Source organism: Zeus faber, assembly GCF_960531495.2.
Source record: "Zeus faber genome assembly, chromosome: 2".
Classification (NCBI taxonomy): Eukaryota; Metazoa; Chordata; class Actinopteri; order Zeiformes; family Zeidae; genus Zeus; species Zeus faber.
This window is the reverse complement of record NC_137189.1, coordinates 30482005-30508248: the sequence shown is the minus strand read 5'-3', so window position 1 is coordinate 30508248 and position 26244 is coordinate 30482005. Positions and strand designations below refer to the sequence as shown.

The 26244-nt window shown below is 44.7% G+C and overlaps 1 protein-coding gene across 1 annotated transcript; it reads left to right on the top strand.

The window, feature by feature from the left end:
- Positions 1-1041: 1041 nt before the first annotated feature.
- LOC307248155 (transmembrane protein 47-like) lies at positions 1042-26024 on the top strand (the record flags this gene model as incomplete). Its single annotated transcript, XM_080024420.1, has 3 exons — positions 1042-1285; positions 17545-17685; positions 25846-26024. The coding sequence occupies 3 exons, from the start codon at positions 1042-1044 to the stop codon at positions 26022-26024; spliced, it is 564 nt and encodes a 187-aa protein (XP_079880546.1).
- Positions 26025-26244: the final 220 nt, after the last annotated feature.

Below are 26244 nucleotides of genomic sequence, written 5' to 3'. Positions count from 1 at the left end.
CTCTCATCCCCTCTCTTCACTATCCTCCTCCCTCTCTTTCTCCATTCCTTCTCTCTCGCTCTCTCTGCCCGCCCTTCCTCCCTCACCCTCCCTCTCCCCTACCCTTCACTCTCTCTTTCTCCCACTCTCCTTCTCTCTCTACCGACCCCCCCCCCGCTCCCTCCCTCCCACTCTCATCCCCTCTCTCCACTATCCTCCTCCCTCTCTTTCTCCATTCCTTCTCTCTCTCTGTCCCCCCTTCCTCCCACTCTCATCCTCTCTCCCCGACCACCCCCCCCGCTCCCTCCCTCCCACTCTCATCCCCTCTCTCCACTATCCTCCTCCCTCTCTTTCTCCATTCCTTCTCTCTCTCTCTGTCCCCCCTTCCTCCCACTCTCATCCTCTCTCCCCGACCACCCCCCCCCGCTCCCTCCCTCCCACTCTCATCCCCTCTCTCCACTATCCTCCTCCCTCTCTTTCTCCATTCCTTCTCTCTCGCTCTCTCTGCCCCCGCCCGCCCTTCCTCCCTCATCCTCCCTCTCCCCTACCCCTCTCTTTCCCCCTCCCACTCTGGTCCTCTCTCCCTCACCCCTCTCTCTCACCTCCCCTCTCTCCACTATCCTCCTGCCTCTCTTTCTCTCATCCTTCTCTCTCTCTCCCTCTCTCATCCTCTATCCCACCTCTCTGTTTTTTTTCTTCTCCTATGTTTTGTTGGTTCCTTTGTGATCACGTTGCTGCTGCTGCTGTGACATGACTTACTGCAAATAAAAGAACCTTAAAAGTCAAGTCTCTCTCTCTCTCTCTCTCTCGCTACGCTCCGTGACGTCACGGCCATAACGAGGGAGAGAGAGAGAGTTCGGGCGCGTGGCGGGGGGGGGGGGGGGGGGGGGGGGGGGGTGGGCGGTGTGGGAGCCGAGGGCGCAGCAGTCAGCGCGCGACCACGGCACGTGCGGCAGCTGTGACGGCGATCTCCGCGTCCCGACCCTCGCGAGCAGCGGGCACCGGGGAGCAGGCGGACCAGGCTACACCCAGGAGCACCGGACAGCCCCGACCGGCACCGCCATGTCCTCCGCGGTCCCGGAGACGGAGGAGGCGGCGGCGGCGGCGGCGGCGCGCGGCTCGCCGCTGACGCCGCTGAAGTTGGTGGGGCTCGCTTGCGTGTTCCTCGCGCTGTGCCTGGACGTGGGCGCCGTGATGAGCCCCGCGTGGGTGACGGCGGACGACCAGTACTACCTGTCCCTGTGGGAGGCCTGCTGGAAGCCCGCCAGCACGGACCGCTGGCAGTGCACCAGCACCCTCGACTCAGGTGAGCACCCGGACCCGTCCCGTGCGCGACGGGACCTGGACCCGGACCCGGTCCCGGTCCCGGTCCGGGTCCCCACCGCTTGCTGGTCTTGTCACAGTCCTACCTCGGTCCTATCCCGTCCATTGCCTGGAGACACACGAGGCTGCAGCCGTGTCAAGTCGCGGTGCGTGAATTGGATGGAAGTTGCCGGGAGGAAACAACTTTATGAACGGGAGACGTGCTATGCGGAGATATGCGGTCTGCTTTGTTCGAAGACCCCCGGCGCCCTCCCCACGGCGGCCGACGCTGAAAGTGCGGTAGAAAAACAGGATTGTCACACTGTGGTCGAGAGCGTATTCTCGAACCGCCGTCGGAACAGATCTCCGAACTGCCGAAGACGAAAATAGCGTGGGGAGTGCCCCCACACACACACGCACGCACGCGCACACGCACGCACACACACACACACACACACACACACACACACACACACACACAATCTCAAATCAGTGCGTGTACGGCTGTATACGGTTGCTATATTAAAAACATTATAAAACATGCAGCCATCAGCCTGTCGGATGGCTGTCTATTCTTTATGTCTGTATATATATATATGTGTGTGTGTGTATACAGTACAGTGTGCTATACACATTTTATATATATGCATTTATACGTTTTGTTGTTCACATTACCTGTTCACAACACATATGCGCTTCATACCATAAGGGTTACTATGAGCTTGTGGAAAGTGAATTTAAACTTAACCCTCGTGTCACGTTTGTTCATGACGCATCCTCCCCGTCGTGTCTGTCATGTTTAGTTGCCGTCTCATAAGTTCATCGCCCGTCATCGCCGCAGGACGGGTGCGTCCTCTTGTCTCGTCGCTCTCTCCCTCCTGGTCTCTCGCCTCCTTTTTTTCCTCTGCCTTCTCCCTCTCCCCCTGTTGTTGTCTGGGAAGGTAGCGGTGTCGTAGCTGCACCTCGGAGCCGGGCATCGGGTGGTGGCGGGGCTGGTGCACGTTTGTGTTTGCGTGAGAATGGAGTGTGATCAGTGAGGGGTGGTTTGGTTTCCAGGGGAACGGAGTGCACTAGCGTCACTTGTCACATTGGGGCCAAAGTGTGTTTATGGACTGTCACACTTCTATCTCTTATCTATCTTATCTATCCATGCCTTGAATTAATGTATGTATGTATTTAACTATGTTTATTGGATATTTTTGTACTTTACTTTGAATTTTTTTTCCACATTATATATTGTTTATCATTGTGTGTGTGTGTGTGTGTGTGTGTGTGTGTGTGTGTGTGTCTGTTAGATGGGGCTGACCTATTTCTGGCCAGTCTTCTGAAGCCCCAGCTGAATATTTCATGTCACACTTTGATATTTCTGTTTTTGTTTCTCTCATCTCTTCCTTTCTTCAGGACTGGGTACACAAGCACACGCACACACACACGCACAGACACACACACACACACACACACACACACACACACACACACACACACAGGCACACACACAGACACACGCACACACACAGACACACACGCAGACAGACACACACGCAGACAGACACACACGCAGGCACACACACACACACACACACACACACACACACACACACACACACACACACAGACACACGCACACACACAGACACACACGCAGACAGACACACATGCAGACAGACACACACGCAGGCATACACACACACACACACACACACACACACACACACACACACACACACACACACACACACACACACACACAACCAAACCAGGAGAGCCCTAATTAGATGCCTTGATAGAACGAGAGAGAGTGAGGGGACTTGTTGCCATTGCCTGCAGGGAGAGAGAGCAGCTTTTAGATGACGCTCTACCTGTTGACCCCAGAACAGCTGAGAAGTCCCTAATATGCCAGCCCAACAATGTCAAGGCCCCAGTAAAGGACCAAAATCAGAACAAGTTCATTCCGCCAGATACATTTACATTTACTCGGAATTTGCAAGGTTGAATTAGTGAGATTTGGTACAGTACAGGTCATTAGCATAAAAAATTCAGTACAAATAATACAAAGTTCACAACCCAAAAATCGCTGCAGTTGGGTCTGGTCAAAATATTAATATAGTATCTATATTGGTTCACCATTATTCAACCCAGTCCTTATTAAAATGTTGGTTCCCATTATTTATAACTCTCCATAGCAACAACCTTGTTGAACGCTTTTCTTTTGCCCTCACCACATGTAGCCGTATGTGGCTATACAGCGAGCTAAACACTCTTCCAATAAGTACCTAGAGACAGGAGCTCACTTTTGGTATCTTTAATAAAAGCGGTGTAAAACTGTGGAACTCACCAGAAATATGCAGATAAACGATCAATCTCCGTGCAGATGTGAATAACCTGTTAATAATTCCTCACAGATTGTGCTTTTTCAAGGGCAATGACGAGGGTGATGGTAGAGATGTTAGTCTGGGTCTGAGGCATACTGCGTGTGCCGGAACGCTCCCCACCTGGCATCTGTAAGATGGCAAACCACTAGGATCCTTGACCTTAGGGTATCGTGCTTCACGGTCTTCTGCCTTGGAGTCACTAGGCAGAAAGACAACATCGGAGACGGGCCTAAGGGACAGCCTCGCTGCAACGTCCCTGCTTATCTTTAACTTGATCTTCCTCACCTTCCCGTCGTCGCTGGGAAAAACCCTGGTTACGAGTCCCAGCGTGTTCGCTAGACTCTGGACTTGTCGCCGTTGGCAATTGATCAGGTCCCCCTCATTGAACTGGGCTGGAGTTAACGGGGGTGTACCAACTTTCTGGGTAAGCAGAGTAGCTGGAGTGAGAAGGGTTGGATGCTCTGGGTCCGCGGAAATCCATGTCAAAGGCTTGGCGATGACTATGGCTGTGACCTCCGCTATGAATGTTGTAATGAATGTTGTAAGAACCTCGTGGTTTAGCTTTGCGGTCTGATGTTTGAGGAGCATGGCATCCAGTATACAGCATGTGACTTGCTTGTCACTAGAGCAGATGGAGTCTTATCTGGAGCTCCTTGCAGGCGGCCACAAAGCTGGTCCTGGAGTCTGACCTGAACTGGTTGACGGGGCCTCTGATGGCGAAGAAGCGTCTAAGGGCGGTAATGAAACTGGAGGAGTCCATTGACTCCAGGACTTCGATGTGCACTGTGTGGAGGTGACTGGCCACCACTTGATGTTTGCTTGTCCTCCTCGGCTTTCACACCCTCCAGGGTCGAATACCCTGGGTCGAGGGTAGAGCCACTCTTTGGATAGAGGCTTGCTGCAGACGTCCCAGCTGTGGCAAGGGCTGTTCTCAGATGCTCGGACGAAGGAGTGAGTGAGAGCCGGGCCACGGTTCTTGAGAGAGATCTCCAGCTGGAGACACTCTCGAACCGTGCACAGCCAAGCTCGGCCTAAAAGGCGTCTGACAGAGACGGTAACCTCTGGGTGGAGCTCCCATTGGTTCCGGCGTTAATAAGGTCAAGCCGAGGAGGGGGGTCCAGTTGGGCTCTGGAGTCTGGAGATGGTAAGTTCAGGTTCGGTCTGAGCTTCCGCGTTCGCCACCTTGAGGAATGCGACAGCACCAACTGCTTTGGTGGAGGCACCACAGAAGATAGGCTTTCCTCTGAGCGTTAGAGAAGGGTCAAACGGCGTCCCATTCGTCCCCAGAGGTAGTAAGCTCTCTCAGGCCGGCGCCACCTTGGATGCTGACAGGTGCGGAAAACCCTAGAGGGTTATATTGTGTGAAAGGTCTTTCGTTGACTGCTACAGGGAAAGTGAAGATGTCGGTGGACAGCTGCACAAGAGGGGAGTCCTGATTGAAGCCGAGGTCTTGTAAGCCCTCGGCCAATGACTTCAACCCGTTGTAGAAGTGCCGTACCACGTACAAGCTTGCTTCAGTCCCGTACTCTTCTCTCCTTCAATGCCAGTCCTCTGCAGGCCATAGATGGCCACAGCTGGGGAGTAGTGGTCGTGAAACCACAGGAAGCGAAAGTTGTCATGGTGATCCTACCTGACCAGGAACATCTGCTGAATCGCAGCTAGCGTCGTCCTCAGCTGAGGGTGTGTCTGTCGTCGTTCCCCGACATCTTCGCAGGGTTCGTGTTGTCCCCCTTCGAAAGTCTCTTTCACATAGTTGCTACTCTCACACGGACGGAGGTTGCTGGGCTTTCCGTCCTCTAGTACACTGGTCTTGCTTGTACACACAGCGCTGGGGGCGGAACAGCTTTACTATTGAGAAATGTACCACTCTGCTACAGCTTCTCACTGGGCTTCAATGCAGTCCCATGGGGCAAAGGTTTAAATCTTGTTTTTAAAAAATGTTTTAAATAACTGTAATTTGTCACATCTACTACTTTTTTTCAATTGCTGCAATACATCCAGAGCGTAGCCTTGGCTGCAGCCGGTCTTCAGTAGAAAACGATGCAACATCTTGTTTCTGGTCTCTAAAGTTAGCCCGGACGTATGGTCAGATTGCTGGTTTGACCTTCTACCTGAGGTGGGTCCATGTGTCCTTGAACAAGACACTAAACCCTCTAATTGCTACCCATGAGCAGGTTGGTGCCTTGCGTATCTGTCTGTTTGATTGTGTGAATGAATGAATGAGTGAATGGAATGAGAGGGAAATTTGGAAAATTGCATCGACATCCCTCAATAGGAATTCCCTCCCAACAGCTTCACCTTGGAACAAGCGCACACACACACACGCACGCACACACACACAGACACACACACACACACACACACACACACACACACAATCTGCTGGTAGGCAAAACACGTGCCAGCATGTTATAGACGTCTAACCTCTTTCTTTCATATATTTTCCTCTCTTTCTCACCTCACTACACACACAAGCGCACACACACACACACAAACACACACACACACACACACTGTTCCCCTGAGAGGCTCATTAGAGCAGACTGTCTGGAGGAGGAGAAGAGGAGGAGATGTAGCCCTTCCTCCTCTCGTCTTGCTCCCTCTCCCTCCATCCTTCCATCCCTTCATGCCTTTATCCCTGTCCTCTCCACACCTTTAACCTCTCCCTCCCTCTCTTGGTTTCCCGACTCCTTCTCTCTGCTCCTTCCGCCCTGCTACCCGTTCACTGGCAATCCCTTTTTCGATTTCCTCCTCCCTTACACACACACACGCACACACACACACCCGCACACGCACACACACACACGCACACACGCGCACACACACACACACACACACACACACACACACACACACACACACACACGCGCACACACACGCACACACACACACACACACACACACACAAACACACACACACACACACACACACACACACACACACAGGTAATGAGGGTGGGGGGTTGGCCGTCCTTTATTTGACATTGGCAGCGTGCTTTGTAAGAAAGATTTACATGGCTGTATACAATTATCTTTGCATGCATTTGTGTGTGTGTGTGTGTTTTAGTGAGTGGGTGTTTGTTTTACTGTACTTTTTTATGACAATTCTTTGGTTTAGAAGTGCATCAGAAGTGTGTCCTCACTTTGATACCAGTACAAGAGTGTGTGTGTGTGTGTGTGTGTGCGTGCGTGCGTGCGTGCGTGCGTGCGTGCGTGTGTGTGTGTGTTTGTCTGTGTGTGTCTGTGTGTGTCTGTGTGTGTGTCCGTGTACATTATGTTCGGACTGTAGGGCTGAGCGATATTGGCAAAACCAAATAGCAAAATATTTTACTGACATATTTTATTACAATACTACTAAGCTACTTAGTTCATAGTAATAATTCATATTTATAACTTAATCTGCGCATAGTATCGCATTCTGCATATTCTGTTTATTTTTTATATCTCACTATTTCTGTTTTGTATTCGTTGAGAAATCCATGAGGAATCCCTTGTATATGTGAATGTACTTGGCGGAACCATACCTCGAAATTGAATCATTTTTGGGACTATCGGTGCTTCCATAAGATATTGACACACGAAATATTTGAGAAACAATCATCAGTAATGTGGAGATCAAACCACTGATGAGAACATGTAGAAGAGTCTATGAAGGTTGGTGCGGCGCATCCTTTCGTAGCAACTGATCTCAAATGCCTGTATCCTGCGTTCGGTATCCGCTGAGAGTGTCCAACTCTCACATCCATAAACAACGGTGGAGATTACCAGTGACTTGGAGAGCTTGATCTTCACAGGGGAGGAGCTGATGGTGTTGCTTCTCCAGATGCTGGTAGGTCTTGTCAACACGGAGGTTGCAATGCCAATCCTTTGATTCCTTTTGTAGAGCTACCATCATTACACCCAGAAGACGCGACGTATTTGAAATCATTCACCTCCTCCAGTTATTGCCCATTCATCCTGACGTTGGTTGGTGTTTGTTGGCTGGGGCTGTTGGGTTGTTTGCAATCCATACCCTTTCGCTGCTTTCTCCAGCCTGGTGGTGAGTTCCTGGGGTTCTATTTCGCTGTTTCCCATAAGGTCAATGTCGTCAGCGAAGCGGAGGCTGCATGTGGGTCTTCCTCCGACGGATATGGAGGTATGGAACTCTTGTAGTGTCTCCTACATGATGTTTTCCAGGAAGACATTGGATAGAACCGGGTTGAGGAGACCCCCTTGTTGGTTGTCTTGGAAAGTTCACCCAGGTGGTTATTCATGAGAACGGCACTGCTTGGATATTTTCGAAGTGCCTGAATGACGCGCTTGACGAATGACGTAGGATGCGATTGGCAAAGGTGTCCTTTCTGAGCACCTGCCATAAACATTCATGCCGAGTCCGGTCAAAGGCTTTTTTGAAGTCAATAAAGTTGCGGTGCAGGTCGCGCTGGTGATGGAGGTGTTTCTCAGTCAGATACACCTCCACGGCCCCCATCCTCCGCCTCCCCTCCCTGAGCCGTGGCTCCAGAGAGGCCGGCATTCTACGTGTGGAGGCTGAATGAGGAGCAGGGAGTCACATGTGGCGGCGCTCTGTGACACACAGGCTTGGGGAGATACTTGTGAGACCCAACTCCAAACACCACCACCCCCCCAAATCGCCAAGACACCCACAATCCAGCCCTCCCCTACTTTGGTGCTTTGGTTTTTGGTGTTCTCAGTGCCCGCCATGTTCCAACTGGAATCCTTTCTCATTATAATACAGTTGTAATCATGGGCTGTGCGTGTGTGTGTGTGTCTGTGTGTGTGTGTGTGTGTGCGCGTGTGCCTGAGTAAGCTTTGTTTGTGTGTTTGTGTTAGTATAGTTGTGAGGACCGATCCCTGAATTATTGAACCAATTCAACATTTTCTTTAGTGTAGAAGTGACCCAGAAACATGGGTCCTCACTTACCAGTTGTATTTTCTCGGACCTCACTTTGAATGTGTGTGTGTGCATATTGTGCATACCTGCTTTACGTTGGCGGGGCGCTTCGTTTGATATTTTGTTCTTTTGCCGTTTTTGCAAAGATAAACACAACCTAACACACAACCTGTAGGAGTCCAAAACATGTTCCACGCTTGTGTCCTCACACATGAAGTTAGCTTGCAGCTCCAGAGTAACGTGTCTGTTTTATTTTAGTCCCGAAAGTTAAAATAGTTGATGAAATGCAGGCCCGTGCAGAGACGTATGGAGGGTCGGGTGTTTCGGTCCGGTTCGGTCTAGTTTTAGGCATTTTGCCGCTCTGGGCAATCTGTCGACGGGGGGTGTCTCTGAGGGATATGCAGTGTCCAATCCGTTTCAATGGTTGTTGGGAACTTCCACACGGAATAATTTCCTTCCACAGAGACACCCGTGAGGCAGGACTCTGTCGACTACAGGTAGTAGACAGCCACCTTCTAATTTTTAGATTAAAATCATAACACACAAGTGTATCCTTGTATTAGTAATTCTGCGTGTCACCAGGACAAAAAAAACCTCAAGTCACCGAGTCATTACGTGAGTCGATGCCGCCTTCATTGGAAACTCGGAAAATGTAACTTGTTTGAGACAAAATTGGTGTCGATAATGGACCCTGTGTATTGCTGCCTGGTGCTATATTTATTAGGGGTCCAGTCTGTATTGTTATTGTTCGGCAGGCCTATTGTTATTGTTCGGGTGAAAATTCTGTTGTTTTATCAAGAACATTTTGGAGGCTAAAACTATCCGGAACACCCAACTTCTGCATTACACACAAACACGGTCACGTCTTGTTTGAACCGTGCTGTCACAAACACCTTGAACAAGGTTAAGGTGTCATTTAAACTGGTATGTCAGAAGCATCTCATGGTTTAAGTTTCATCCAAATCGATTCACAAACGGAGCAGATATTAGTGAAAAACCGACAAAATATCCAGAATATCCAGTTGGACTGTGTCCATTGGTCGGCTTGGAATCAGTCACCTTTTAGTCTTTAGAAGTTACCAAACTGTCGATTTACATGTATATTTATATATCTTCTTAACTGGTGGATGTCAGTAGATCTGTTAGATTGATATGATATAAATCCGTGGTCCACATTACTTTGCCGGATTAATGAAAAATAGCATAGAAAATATTCCTTGAAATGTCGTCAGCGCATCCCTTGAAAACACTGAAATGTCCGACTCAGTGACGCCTTCAAAATATCACAATGTTTGTTGTATTCCATGGAAAGGTAACTTACTGAAAATGTAATCCAACTAAAACACTGCAGCTCCATTTCCACAGGCCACACAGTGAGCTCTAACAATGAGGAGTTCCGGTTTACAGGCAAACATGGACGATTGTTCCCCTGCTTTTAACAGGGGGGTTGCTCTGTGCGGACCGCATAGTGGTTGTTCTGTGAGACGAGCAACCAGGAGACGACAGAGCGGGTGAGCCCATGCTCAAGTGAACACAGAAAATCCTGCTGCGTTTCTGAGAGCCCGGCACCTGGGGCAAAACGCACCCAACACGACTAAACTGGACCCAGTGTATTGCTGCCTGCAGCTATATTTATTATATTATTATTATTATTGTTCTTATTCTTCCTCTTCTTCTTCTTCTTATTATTATTATTATTATTATTTTCGCTTATATTTAATGTTTTATCACAAGGTTTATTGTACGTTTCTATTTTTTCTCACCTTTAAATGTGTCATTCTGCTTCACTCCTAGCTTTATTTAATTAGTTATTGTATATGACCACATTTTTCTGGTTTCTTTTTTTATTTTTTATTTTTTTTATTATTATTATAATGATTGTTTTTCTGTTTTGTTTTTTTAAGGTCGTATATTTTGTTCTTTATCATTAGCTTTAGTGCATATTTTTTTGTGTACATTTAACTGTTTATTTTATAGTTCCATGTTTTCCATATTGCCGTTTTCTTCTTCAGTCTTTTATTCCATGCCTTTTTTATTATACCTTTATACCTTATGCCTATTTTTTGATGGACGCTGTTGCTGACACTGCAATTTCCCTCCGAGGATGAATAATGTATCCGTCTTGTCTGTCTGTATAGGTAAGTAGAGAGTAAGGACAAACCTTTAAAATCAGTTTGGTATTCATCCAGTAGGGAGAAATAGGCTTAACAAATGTTATGTTGCCATTGACAATGTGTGTCAATTTGTACTTAGTCCTGATGATTATAGTTAATAACACGTCATGTTGTTGTTTACAACACAGGGATGTCCCAAATGTATGTGACCACGACCACCTGTATATATCAATGTTCTCTATTTAACAGCATGTCTGGATGTGTGTGAATTATGCCTTGGATGTATTGGACATTGAAACCCCAATAGACTGTATGTATAACTTAATATTTGTCTAGTCTTACAATTTAAAACTATTTCTTTCGGTGGAGTTTTTCCAAGTCTTTGAATCACATTGTAACCACCTATGAGTCGAATTTAGCCCTGGGGCTCTGCTCGGATTTCCCAACAACATCCAATTCCTTTTTATTATATTGACCCAGATTCTATAGGTCTGCCATTCATAGGATAATGCCCAATAAAGAGCTCCCTTCGCTGGAGCGCAAGGGGAGCGAGCTCATCTGCCAGTCTCTTTATCAGCCTCGATTTGATCTGGGGTATCTTTACGGGTATCTTCAATTTTTCCTATTAGAGTTTAACGATATGAATATTGCCTCCTTTCATGCAGCAATATCGATTTGAATTCAGTTTATCGTTCCAAACTAATGTGTGTGTGTGCGCGCGTGCGTGTCTCTCCTCTCATCCATCCTGTTATTTCCTCCCCTCATCTCTCGCCCCTCCCCACATCGTCCCTCCTCGTCTGTCTTCTCCATTGGTTTCATTTCTTCACCTTCTCATCTCTCCATTTCTCCTCTCTCCCTCTCTTGTCTCTACCTCTTGTTTATCCATCGGTTTCTCTCGCTCTCTCTCTCTCTCTCTCTCTCTCTCTCAATTTACACTGCTGAGCATTTAATCTGTTCTCCTTCACCTGAAGGTTTAATGTGTTCAACTGGCCTCGCCACTTCCCCTGCCCTTTCTTCAAATCACTCTCCCATTGGTATTGTGGTAGATAGCTTAATAGCATGTGTGCTCTCACGCCAAATTACTTGCAGCATAGGTTTACTATGTTTCAACCCGTGCAGTCCGATGGGGGGTATACGTTTAAGCCTCAAAATTGCACGTCAAATCTCCTTCACGAAAAAAACAAAACAGAAACTCCTGATATTGTCAGATAGTTGTCATATTATTATTATTATCTCTGAATGTCATTCGGGGGAAAAAAAATCAAATCATGGATTTATTTTCAGGCTTTCCTTGACTGTTTTGCCTACGTCCGCGCTAACGTTGGAGACTAGAAACAGGAAGTTTCATCGCTTCATTATGAAACCTGATGGACCTACTCTTCGGGGCAGGTCTATAAACAATAAATAATTACAAATATCAACGACTGTACGCGTTTGTACTTCTAAAGTGCGGTTGAGCAATAAATAATATTTAAAATATCAAAGAAAACCTAAATAATATATAAAATTGGAGCAAAAATGAAGTACTGTACATTTTCGACCTGCTGCTGGGGTACAGGCCATTTATCCTGGTATTGCTGGTCTATAAACAAACACCAGCTTGTATTTATTTGGACTAGTGCCAGGGTATCTCTGATCCATAAATTATAAGTAATATCTAAAATTGATGTTTCCGACGCTTGAAGGCAGTACAGCAACATTTCTGTCAGGCCTTGAATGCTGCGGCGCTACCTTGAAAGAAATCCCGCGCAACTCGGAAAAACAAATGTTTCTGCTGTTGCGCGCCGCCCGGAGCGCTGCTGCTGCTAGTGCTGGCAAACATATCATTTATCTTCATGCAAGTCGTAGCATCAGCTTGGAGTGACATTTTTTTTTTCCACCTTTCCTCTTTTTACCCTTGATTTGTGTCCATTTTGACAGACTTGGTCATGAATTCACTTGTTCACGCGCTCCCGTTGACGGCTGAGATTTAAGGTGGAGGGGGAGGTGGGTGGAGATGCACGTCGTCAGCCACTTTGGTGAAGAGGGGCTGGCGCATAATCAAAGTGGGCCGACGACGCACATCTCTCTGACCTCTCTCGCGCTTGTTTTTGTGTACTGGGCTGCTCAGGCGAGCCCGCAGAGCAACCCGGCCCACTGGGATTACGTTCTTCGTGTTTTTGTTTATAATATATGAGAATTAAGTCCTTCTCAACCTTTCTTTTTTAAACATAGAATGTATTTTCATAATACAGAAGGTATTTTGATTATTTAGTACACTGCGATGTGTTGGCCGTGCAGCTGTATTAGAAGGTCCATTTCATGTGTCAGTTTAAATGTGGTTCAGTGATATAATATCTTAAAGATATGTTTCATGTGGTGTATAAGTGGTATTATTATAAGTGGTATGATCCATTTCGTTTTAAGGCGGTGATCGGGGTTGTTATGGCGGCAACCTGTCCAAACAGCAGAGCGGTCACATGTTGTAAAAATGTAGACCGACGATTCTAAACTGGTCCAACCCATTATGTCACAACCCAGATATCGTTTAAGATTTGACAAGATTCTAATTTATTTCACAAAATGACTAATGCAGCTACCCATAATGCTTCACTGTTATAAACAGCACGGAAAACATTTGATGTGGAAATGATGAGTGTCGGGTCTGAAGATTTGCATTGATTTGATTTGGCCTTGCTCTATGATTGTGTTAATATTATTATAATTATTATTGTTGTTGTTATTATTATTATTATTATTATTATTATAGTTAGGGTGTCAAGCACTGAAGGTTCATGGCACCCTATAGTTTTATTAGTATTCCGCCACTTTTTCTGGTTTGCCACGTTCCGCCTGCAAATTTTTTTTTGCAAGTTGACACACTGATGGATCCTTTATATCTTATCTGTATGGTAGTGTGACCTGTAGGACATTCAGGATCTGAGGTAATCACAGCCAAACACTGCGGCTGGAAATGCTCTTTCAAGATAAAAGCACATCATTAAAAAAAAATTTGCTACAGCTAAATATACATTATATATATTTACATTTTTGAAGAAGTGGACACGCACACCCCGCTATCCAGAAGAAATGGACCCGCGAGCCAGTTTTGGATTGGGATCCACCAGTGGGGAACCACTTGCCTGTGTGTGTGTGTGTGTGTGTATGTGTGTGTGTGTGTGCGTGTGTGCGTGTGTGCGCGTGCGCGCGTGTGCTTGTGTGCGTGTGTGTGTGTGTGTGTGTGTGTGTGTGGTCCCTGGGTTAAATTTGGATGTATCTGATAGGATGCCAGCAAAGCTTTTTAGCCAGCGCTATTTGTCAGCTCAGGTCTACTAAGTGCTCTCTTTCTCTCTCTTTCTCTCTCTCTCTCTCTCTCTCTCTCTCGTTCTCTGAACTCACCCCATGTTTTCTTTGCCGTCTCACTCTCCCTCTCCAACTCTGTGTCCTTGCAGCGCAACACTTGTTCCTTCTCCTCTCCTGTCCCCCTCCGCATTGTGTTTATCTGCCATCATCTCTCTCTCTTTCTCGGTCCTCCCAGGGCCCTGCTCCCTCCCCCCACCTCCCTCATCTCTTCTCCTCCTCCTTACATCTCCCTCTATCGCTCCATCACTTTGGCACCGCTTTCCTGCTCACAGTCTTCCTTGATCACTCTGCCCCCCCCTCTCTCTCTCCATGCCTTTTCACTTGGTTCTGTCCTTCGTTCGTCAATTAATTAAGTCAGCACTCTTCTCTTCCTTCCTATACGTCCTATACTTCCTTCCTTCCTTCCTTCTTTTCTTCCTCTCCCCCTCCTGCTCTCCTGCCGTCAACCATTTTCTCGCTTGTTACTTGTCTTATTTATGTTCTTCCTCTGTTTGTTTAATCAAGTATTGATGAAGAATAAATGAATAAGTGACATAAATGTGTGTGCGCGTGCGTGTTTGGTGAGTGTTGACATTGCATATTAAATGAGCATCAGTATTTTTCAAAAGTGACTTGCCCCTGTGGAGTCGTTGAGCAAAAAACAATTATTTATTCATTCATTTATTTGTTTGTGTATTTATTTATGTCTATCTATCTATCTATCTATCTATCTATCTATCTATCTATCTATCTATCTATCTATCTATCTATCTGTCTATCTATCTATCTATCTATCTATCTATCTATCTATCTATCTACCTATCTATCTATCTATCTATCTATCTATCTATCTATCTATCTATCTATCTATCTATCTATCTATCTATCTATCTATCTATCTATCTATCTATCTATCTATCTATCTATCTATCTATCTATCTATCTATCTATCTATCTATCGTTCTATCTATCTATCGTTCTATCTATCTATCGTTCTATCTATCTATCTATTATAATATTTATTACTATTAAAGTAGGATTTTTTTTTAATACATTCTCTCCTCCCGGTTTGTTTATTTGTTTGTTTGCTTGCTTGTTTTGTTTGTTTTCTATTTTTGTTTCATCATCCTGGACTGTTGCTCCTTAAAAAGCCGCCTTAACCGAATCCCCAGACTAGCACTTGTATTAATAATAATAATGGTAACAATAATTGTACCTCAGATACCTTCTAGAACTCAGAGATCCAAACTAGAGATGGAAAGAAATCGTCAGGGTTTTACACTTACGTGTCTTAAAAAAGGGGATTGGCAACAAGTGGCTAAATGAACTACAGAGGTTGTCAGGGACATTAAACGTCATCGCGCTGAACACGGAAAGTATCTACTCACTCGTCCGTCTATAGCTTCTAGTTGTGTTGATACTCCTGCTCTTTGCAAACTGTTCTGACTCAAACTTTCCAGGCGTTTTTAGAAGAGGTCAGCGCGCATAACCAAAACACAAGTTGGAAGCTTCGTGGTGGTAAACGTTGAAGTTATGAAACCGTGGTGTCGTTGGTTTTATAGTCTAACATTAGCTTTTCACTTCTGGCGATTGCATTTATGCTTCAAAAATCAGTGGTGTTCATTTGTGGAGATTATATTGTTGGACAAAAAGTCTTAAGGATCATAAACTTTTGTTTGCCACAGATAATCCAAAATCCAATGGAAAAATCCTATTGGCTTTTGGTCGAGGGAACCAGGATGACGGTAACTTTTGTAGGTTGGCCTCCAAAGATACATCCCTGCAGCACTTTATTGGGATAAATGTCAAACATGTGATTTTTTTTTTTAAACTGAAGAGTGTTACGAATTGCCACTTCAACAAATGTGTCAACTATGTGCATCAAAAAAGCAGAGGGTGGGGAGACGGTCCAGCCATTTTGAAGGGAGATAGGGTGGGGGCTTCGCTGATGCGATTAGGAAGGGCATTCCACAGAGAGGGGGCAGCAGCTGAAAAGACCCTGTCACCCCGGGTTTGGCGCTTGTGATGTGCTGGAGGTTAGCATCAGCAGAACAGAGCAATCGGGCGGGGGCACGCTGGTGGAGGAGGTCTGACAGATAAGTGGGAGGCCAGGTAATGTAGTATGTAGTCCATATAGTATGTAGTGCCAGCATTTCTCCTGTGTAGCCTCCTTAGTTATTGTTTTCATTTTATAATTAATTTGGGGTTTACTGATGGGCACTGGTTAGCCTTCATTTGTCACGGCTGTGGCAGCAGTGGTCTCAATACACTTTCCATTAATATCAGCAAGATAAAAGCATTCACCAGGCAGTAAGGAACAAGGTAGCACGTACAGTATATTTAGGTATATAAGCTGTGAGTACACATATCTCTCTAATTCCGCATGTCAGTACAGGCATACACAAAATGTTTGCATGTTTATCCGTACAATGTATGCCTGTATATATTTAAACACAATAAAAGTGGGACAAGAGTACCATTTCCACCTCATACATATTGCCGCTAGAGCAACAGTCAATCATATTAAAGAGCACCGAAATATTGTGGGTAACGATGCCACATTGAGGCAGATCCAATTAAACTGCTGCGGCAGTTTCGCCTACCACGCGCCAACCAAGTGGCGTGTTCGGGGACCTCCGGCACAGAGACACAGAAGACGGGCGTTGTAGGCACCAGTTTATTGTCGAGAGTGGCCTTGTTGCAATTAGCCCAGGAGCAGATCGAAACATGCTCTCACAAGGGCTCCTCTCCTGAGTGAGTGTGGGGATGGGGGTTTTACCTGTTGCTCGCTAGACCAACCAACGCGCGACAGGTATGCAGCCTCTCTGATCCCAATTACCTAGATCCAGGTCAAGTGTGGCTGCTCAAACCGCACCATCCCCACATCACAACTATATTTAGTCCCACCTCTTCAAAAACCCTGGCTATAAAATAAAAAAGTTAAAAAAAAAGAAAAACAAACAGAGCTAGTACAGGTTATTTTTCCTTCACCTCATCGTCGTTCTGCACCTCTGCTGGTTCCATATCGTTTCTCATGATGACTTTGTAGTTCAGCTGAGCGTGTTTCTGTTCCTGCATTTATTCATGTGAGTTCCTCGTTCGGCGTTCCATGTCTTCCGATGGCGGCAAACCCCATGGAGTGATACCTCTCCTTGTTAACTTCTCAGTAATAAGTTGTGCCTTTCTCTGTCTCCCTCCCTCCCTCCTCTCCCTTCCTCCCTCTTCTCTCTCTCTCCTTGGGCCCTTACACCCAACACACCTCTACCACCTGTCACACTTCTCCTACATCACCTCTCCTACATCCGACCACGCTTCTCCTACCGCCTGTCTCACTTGACACGCCTCACGTCTCCTACCTCCTACCACATTTCTCCTCCACCTTCCTCAAATCCACCCAATTCTCTTTCTCATTTGCTCCCACCACCACCTCCTGACTCCTCATCATCATACTTTGCATATGTATGGAACTGTACGACACACACTCAAACCAACACACAACAACCACAACAAAACACACACACAACCCCCCCTGGGACTCCATTGTACTCTTCTACCCCCACCCCAGACTGGCAGGTTGCTACGCTGGCCCTGTTGCTAGGGGGAGGCGCGCTGGTGCTGATGTCATTCCTGGTGGCGCTGGTGGCCGTGTGCATCGGCACGAGACGTCACTTCTACGCGCCCGTCGCCATCATGCTCTTCGCAGCAGGTGCGCGTGCACGCACACACACACACACACACACACACACACACACACACACATACACAGACACACACACACACACGCACTCACACACACACACACACCCACACAACCACACATCAGCACAGAGATACCTCAGTTGCATACATTACACAGTCACAGTCACATATTCTCACAGAGACTCACAATGAAATACACAATATACACGATTTCAAAGTATAGTACAACAATATCCAACAAATATAGTTACATACATACATTAATTAGATAGATAGATACTATAGATTGATAGAGATATAGATAGATACTATCGATAGATACTATAGATTGATAGATAGATGAATACTATCGATAGATACTATAGATTGATAGATAGATGAATACTATCGATAGATACTATAGATTGATAGAAAGACAGACAGATAGATTGATAGATAGATAGATACTATAGATTGATAGAAAGACAGACAGATAGATTGATAGATAGATAGATACTATAGATTGATACTAGAGATTAATTGATTGATAGATACTAGAGATTGATAGATAGATACTATAGATAGATACTAGATAGATAGATAGATAGATACTATAGATAGATACTAGAGATTGATAGATAGATAGATAGATACTATAGATAGATACTGTCGATAGATACTATCGATTGATAGGTAGGTAGGTAGAGAGATAGATAGATACGTAGATAGATAGATAGATATGTAGATACCTAGATAGATACGTAGATAGATAGATAGATACGTAGATACGTAGATAGATACGTAGATAGATAGATAGATAGATAGATAGATAGATAGACAGATAGGTAGATACGTAGATACGTAGATAGATACGTAGATACGTAGATACGTAGATAGATAGATAGATAGATAGATAGATAGATACGTAGATACGTAGATAGATACGTAGATAGATACGTAGATACGTAGATACGTAGATACGTAGATAGATAGATAGATACGTAGATACGTAGATAGATACGTAGATACGTAGATAGATAGATAGATACGTAGATAGATACGTAGATACGTAGATACGTAGATAGATAGATAGATACTTTAGTCATCTCCGGAGCAGAATTGCAGTATCCAAGCCGCTCACATTAGAACAATAGGCAGTAACAATCACAAACAACAGAACAAAATATTAAAATACAAATACAAATTATGTATGTGTATCTATATGTATAATGTCAAATTATGAAAAATAAAAATATGGGGAAAAAAGTGAAATATAAAATAACAGCTCACAGTTAACTGCACACAATAAAAAATATGGCAGGATAATGGAAAATAAACCTGAACCTTTCAGCAGTATAAACCTGAAGGACACATGCACACACAGAAACGTTCTCCTTGTCTCAAACAAATTTAAAAAGTCCTATTTTTATAACCCAGTTCCAGTGGGGTCGGGTCCCAGCCTCACGCCTGTCTGTTTAATTTCCCCAATCATCCTCGGCTTCAATTTGGAAAAGTGACAAGCATTTTGCCGTAGCCCAGAATAATTGTAAAAATTCATTATGTAGCATGAGATGCTTCGTTTGGCAAGAGTGGAATGTGTTTGTGTATGTGTCTGTGTGTGACTGTTTCTGCGGGTTCATATTTATGCCTGTCTGTGCGTGTGAGTCAGTCTATACAGAGGACAGCAGTAGCGTTGCAGCACTCAGCAAGGACAGTGCTAAAAAGCCTCACTAAACTTCAGAGGCTTCTGTGAGTCCTTGTGGGAGTCTCTGCCCCACAGGTAGGGCTTTAGGGAGCGAGTCTTTCATGCCATGGGTTGCCGACATGGCGAGAGTTTTTTTATTTGACAAACTGAACAAAGAGGCTGGCTAGCCAAAAGGATAGATTACACAGAATAACGCGTTCAGGCGCAGGAGAAATGGCGCTTCGCTCTGGCTCCTGGTCGGCTGGCGCGCCCCGGCGCCGATCCCCTCTGCAAGACAGACAAACATGAAGAAAGCTCCCTGCCCCGGATCGGACCAATCAGCGCCACGCAGGTGCTGATTCGGCCGACTCTGGGCAGCCGTGTGGTCGCGGGGAAGGAAGCCACGCTGCCGTCTGCAGCCGCAGCTTAACCACGCCCCTTGGTCCGCCACAGTCCTTTTTCAGGTTTTCTCAATTGTTACACACGTATTGTGAAGACATAACTCATATTCTCAGAACTCTACACACAAATTCAAAAACACACACAAAAAAGGAAAAACTTTTCAAAACAACGTTTTTTCTTCTCAAAATGATTTTTTTTTTGTGTTGAAAAAAGATACACGTTTCTAAGAACCAACTGAACACACTGATGTGCTCAATGGAAAACATTAGTACACTAGACTTATCAGGAGACTTATTCCTTTTGCGTGTTCAGTGTTATTCTTACTACGTCTGTACAGTAAACTGTTGTAAAATATGTTTGTAAAATGTTTTTACACTCAACAAATATTCTGTTATATGAAAATACAGTGTATGTTTTTATTTTTTTCCCAAAATACTTTGTACATCCCAACAAACATGAAGTTGGATGTGTAAAGTGTTCTACACACAGAACAAATAATAGAAAAATTTACTGTATACCGTATTGAGTACTATATTGATATGCAGTACTACAACACTGTAATGGGGGTAGATTTCTTACCTATGATAATTTGGTAAAGTACGGACAATGGACGCTACTGTGAAGCTGCTCATGTTCACGCCCAGCCTACCTCATTGTTAGATCATGGTTGACCACATGGTCAACAGAGTGGCCCGGATTTCATTAGAGATTATGGCTCTCCTTGGGCTTCCCCTTCCACCTCCTCCCGATCTTCCTCCGCTTACTTTCGCTCCGATAGCTATGCCTCTCTCTCCTATGTCGCCATCCATTGCTCCAAAACAGAAGAGATCATCTGTGGCCCTTTTTGTTACGGTAAAGCTCTGATTCCTAATTGAACAGTTTTGCAACACGTGTTTGAGGACGTGGAGGGTAGTAGGAAATTTACGGGGGTTTTTTGAACGGCAGTGTGTTCCATGTGAAGGCAAGGCTAGGCAAGTTTATTTATATTGCACAGTTCAAGGCAATTTAAAGTGCTTTACATAAAACCCCCAAATAGCGTTTTACCTTGTCAAGGCGATATCCTAGCCCCGGAGAACCTGTCTGGAGATCTTTTGGTTATCTGAAGTCGCAGTTTCATATAGGCCACAGCCATTGGAATACAGTGTGCACTAAACCACCGGTATTCACATTTCAAGGCAATTCAAAGTGCTTTACATGAAACATCCGAAGCATTCGGACAAAGTGCTCAATAAACACATTGCAAACGGAAATAACACATTATATAGTTAAGAAATAGAATACAAGATCAAATCATAAATGTTATAGTGCAGTGCAAGAAATGAATATTTGGTTTGGTAAAAGGCAGTGGCAAACAAAAAAGTCTTCAGCCTTGATTTAAAACGGGTGCGAGTTGCAGCAGACCTGCAGTTTTCTGGGAGTTTGTTCCAGATATCTGATGCATAAAAACTGAACATTGCTTCTCCATGTTTGGTTTTGATTCTGGGGACAGAGAGCAGACCTGTCCCAGACGACTTGAGAGGTCTCGATGGTTCATAATGTAGCAGGAGATCAGAAATGTATTTTGGCCCAAAACCATTCAGTGCTTTATAAACCAACATTAGTCTTTTAAAATCAGTTATTTGATTTTTTTTTTTCTTGATGGACAGGATTTTTGTCCGCTTTTTGTCCTCTTCAGTCTTGAATCTTGAAATGTGCTTGCATTTTGGCAGAATTAGTTCAGGCAATTGGTACATGACTTACAGGTTGTGGTCACTCTGTTTTAAGTGCCAGTGTTAGTGTGTAAACAATTGAGAAAAACTGTAAAAGAAAAATGCTGAATCATCATTGAGTACTGTATTGATATGCAGTACTACAATACTGTAAGATAGCTTACTTATTCTCATTTCAAAAAGTCCAGATGATGGACGCTATTGTGAACCTGCTCAAGTTTGGTTGTACTCTCTGCCCAGTAGGGCTGTAGATATTCCTCTATTGTCTCTATTCAAATTTGTATGCTCTATTATTTTTAATATTCAAACACATTCCAATGTCCAAACGGAGGGATGAACTCACTCCGCGATCCGAGATTTTATTCATCAGGATGGTGCCAAATATAGAGAATTGTGTGTTGTGTTTTTTAAAAAAGTGTGGTTTAGGATTGTGCGGCTTTAGCAGCCGCTAAACTGGCACAAATAAGGAAAAAAGGGAGCGTCTAATTCACAAGGCACCCGCAAACAGTAAAATGCAGCCCTAACACTGCTGCCACGCAAATAGCGTCTTGGTGCGCCGGTGCTATTTGCACGTTTTTAAATTAGGTATTATGCATCATTTGATGCCATATTAGGCCCTTTAAATGCAAAAAAACCTTGTTGCCCTTATTTACTTTGCCGCATGGATAATTGCGATCCGATGCCACAAAACAAACGCAAATTGCACCCAGCAGAAAAACTTTATGGCCTTGTTTGCACCGGCATATCATTAGCACAATATCTTTTGTGAATTGGGCGCAAATTTATGCGCAATTCATGGTGCTTTTTCGCAGTCGCAATCCATTCTTAATGAATTCGCCCCTCAGTGTAAAACAGGGATGCGCTTGCTGTTTAGCAGAATCAGGGGATTGCTACATGAGTTACAGGTCTTATGAGTCAGAATTACTTTTACAGGCCCTGAAAGCCTGGAAGGGTTTGAGGCAGCAACGGCTGTCCACCTTATCCAAAAGATCAAAAACAACAACCTAGCAGTTAGATAAGGGCTTCATCAGGTAGACTGAAGAAGCAGGGCTTTTAGTGAAATGACACAACTAGACAAGCTACGGTTTTCAAAACCCAGCCATGCCTGGAAGGCTGTTTTTCCAAACCATCTGTGTTCATTTTGGCATGTCTTTTGGATATTAGGCTACATTTTTTGCCCCCGGCCCCCTCCACACTCCGTCTTCTTTTAGGAAAGTGCCAGGTCCTCTTGTCAGTCCCACAGGATGAATTCCGCCTTTGAAGAAATAACCAATTGATGTTCCCCTTTGTTCTGCTACCATCCACCCCCCCACCCCACCACCGCCATCTTCTCCCGCTTCAGTCCTCTTTTCATCTGTACATCCTTCCGGCCCTCCCATCAGTCATCTCAATTTAAACCAACTGCCCCTATCAACTGCAATGATGCTCATGTTTTCCCCTACACCCTTCTTTTCCATCCATCCAACCATCCTAACCCTAACCCGTCTCTAACGTTATACCTGCATTTAACCATCTCTTACCATATACCTAAACTTAACCATCTCCAACAGTATACCTAAACGTAACCATCTCTAACCTAAACTTAACCATCTTTAAGCTTAAACCTAAACTCAACCATCTCTAACCTAATACCTAAACGTAACCAGCTCTAACCTTATACCTACATTAAACCATCTCTAACCATATACCTAAACTTAACCATCTCCAACAGTATACCTAAACATAACCATCTCTAACCTCATACCAAAACTTAACCATCTCTAACCTCATACCTAAACGTAACCATCTCTAACCTCATACCAAAACTTAACCATCTCTAACCTCATACCTAAACTTAACCATCTCTAACCTCATACCTAAACTTAACCATCTATAACCTCATACCTAAACTTAACCATCTCTAACCTCATACCAAAACTTAACCATCTCTAACCTCATACCTAAACTTAACCATCTATAACCTCATACCTAAACTTAACCATCTCTAACCTCATACCTAAACTTAACCATCTCTAACCTCATACCTAAACGTAACCATCTCTAACCTCATACCTAAACGTAACCATCTCTAACCTCATACCTAAACTTAACCATCTCTAACCTCATACCTAAACTTAACCATCTCTAACCTCATACCTAAACTTAACCATCTCTAACCTCATACCTAAACTTAACCATCTCTAACCTCATACCTAAACATAACCATCTCTAACCTCATACCAAAACTTAACCATCTCTAACCTCATACCTAAACTTAACCATCTCTAACCTCATACCTAAACTTAACCATCTCTAACCTCATACCAAAACTTAACCATCTCTAACCTCATACCTAAACTTAACCATCTCTAACCTCATACCTAAACTTAACCATCTCTAACCTCATACCAAAACGTAACCATCTCTAACCTCATACCTAAACTTAACCATCTCTAACCTCATACCTAAACTTAACCATCTCTAACCTCATACCTAAACTTAACCATCTCTAACCTCATACCTAAACATAACCATCTCTAACCTCATACCAAAACTTAACCATCTCTAACCTCATACCTAAACTTAACCATCTCTAACCTCATACCTAAACTTAACCATCTCTAACCTCATACCTAAACATAACCATCTCTAACCTCATACCTAAACTTAACCATCTCTAACCTCATACCTAAACTTAACCATCTCTAACCTCATACCTAAACATAACCATCTCTAACCTCATACCAAAACTTAACCATCTCTAACCTCATACCTAAACTTAACCATCTCTAACCTCATACCTAAACTTAACCATCTCTTACCTCATACCTAAACGTAACCATCTCTAGCCTCATACCTAAACTTAACCATCTCTAACCTCATACCTAAACTTAACCATCTCTAACCTCATACCAAAACGTAACCATCTCTAACCCTATGCCCAAACTGAACCATATCTTGCATCTAAACTTAATCACTTACAAGCTACCCATTTGTCTTTTTCCTGCATTCCATCCAACTCCATCTCCAGGAAGTTTACTGTTTAGCCACTCGACCTTCTCCACCATTCCGCACGCACGCACACACACACACACACACACACACACACACACACACACACACAGACCGTGGCCAATCAAGTTTGATTTATTTTGTTTGTTCCCCCACTAAAATGTACTAAATGAAGTAAACACAGCAGAATGACAACGCCTCGGGCTCGGCACTCAGCTCAAGTCTGTGTCGATTCTGTTTGTGTTGCTGGGAATACGCTTCACTGTTTGCTTGTTTCTGCTAAATAGGAAGGCAAGTGAATATAACTGCAGCTTTTCTCTCTATCTCTGACTGGTCCTGCAGCACTGTGTCCTTCACTGGTCCTTGAAGAATATTTTGTACTTTGGTCACAAAGTCCCAGTCTCGAGAAGCCACATATAAATAATGCCCTGTAAAAATGCCCAGTTTCCACTTGGCAGACGACATGTGAGGAGCTGTGTGTAGAATTCCGTGGAGAAGTTTCATCAAATAAAAGGCGCCAAATATGATTTTGTACGGGAGAGACAAGACACAAGACGAGACAAGAGCATTCGGTGACATTTTGGTCATCAGCGGATTTCTTTAACGTTGTAAAAAAGATCAAATATTGCGATAGTCAGAATTAGCTGATACCTCAACTATCTGGGGTATAAACAATGCTGAAAAGATGTCAGTAGATTTAAATTTGTGTTCTTAATCAGGGCTGGGCAGTCGATTAATATTGACATTGATATCGTGTGGGATTTTGGTTATCGTACTATCGTTAAACATTAAACTTTTCTGGACTTCATAGGCTGTTCTAGCTGTTCTAATCAACAACTCCACCTGCCTGGTCATAATATCCATTACCAAGAAATAGTCATCCCCGGAATATTGTCAAATAATCAATATTGAGGTATTTGTCATATTTTGATATTGGCAATATTGCCCGGCCCTATAATCGCCATATGATGAAAAACAAAAACAGAAAATGCTCTGATGTTATATGAGTCACATTAAGGAAAAGCTTTTGTAACAAGTCTCTTCCGGTTGCGGGGTAGAGAGGGACCAGGAGACAGGTGGAACATAAGGCAGCCCGCCGGGCATTTATTCCCACAAAAGTCAGCGACGTTTGTCCTTTCAGCAAACACATAAATAATAACTGTAGGCTGCAGACGGGAGTGGGATCCCAGCCTCGCTGTCAGGAGAGAGAGCGAGAGAGAGCGTGAGGTGAAAACACAGCAGCTTTTCGGTCCTCTGCTAATTACCTCAATCTTCGCCCGCAAATGCCACCGGAAACCACCAAAGGGGCAAACACCCTATTGTTATTCTCAATTTGATATATTTGTTGCTGATCGTTTGTCTGTGATGTGTCGATAATTGGACGTCTCCTCCTCCCTCCCAGTCGTGCTGCAGGCGTGCAGTCTGGTTCTCTACCCCATCAAGTTCATCGAGAGCATCAGCCTGCGGATCTACCACGAGTTCAACTGGGGCTACGGCCTGGCCTGGGGCGGCACCATCTTCTCCTTCGGCGGCGGCATCCTCTACTGCCTCAACCCCAAGAACTACGAGGACTACTACTGACCCGGCTCCGGACCCGGCAACCCCCTCCAGAGTCGCAATGGGGACAGGGGGGACGAGGTTCTGTGTACACGTCCTCCTTCCCCGAGAGCTACGGCTGCCAGCGTTTCTTTGCCCTGGCAGCGGGGACTCGAACCGACGACCTTACGGCCACGATCCTGCACCTTCTGTTCGACTGATATTCTTTTGTGATCTCCACTGCTTGAACTTCGGGCGCTAACTA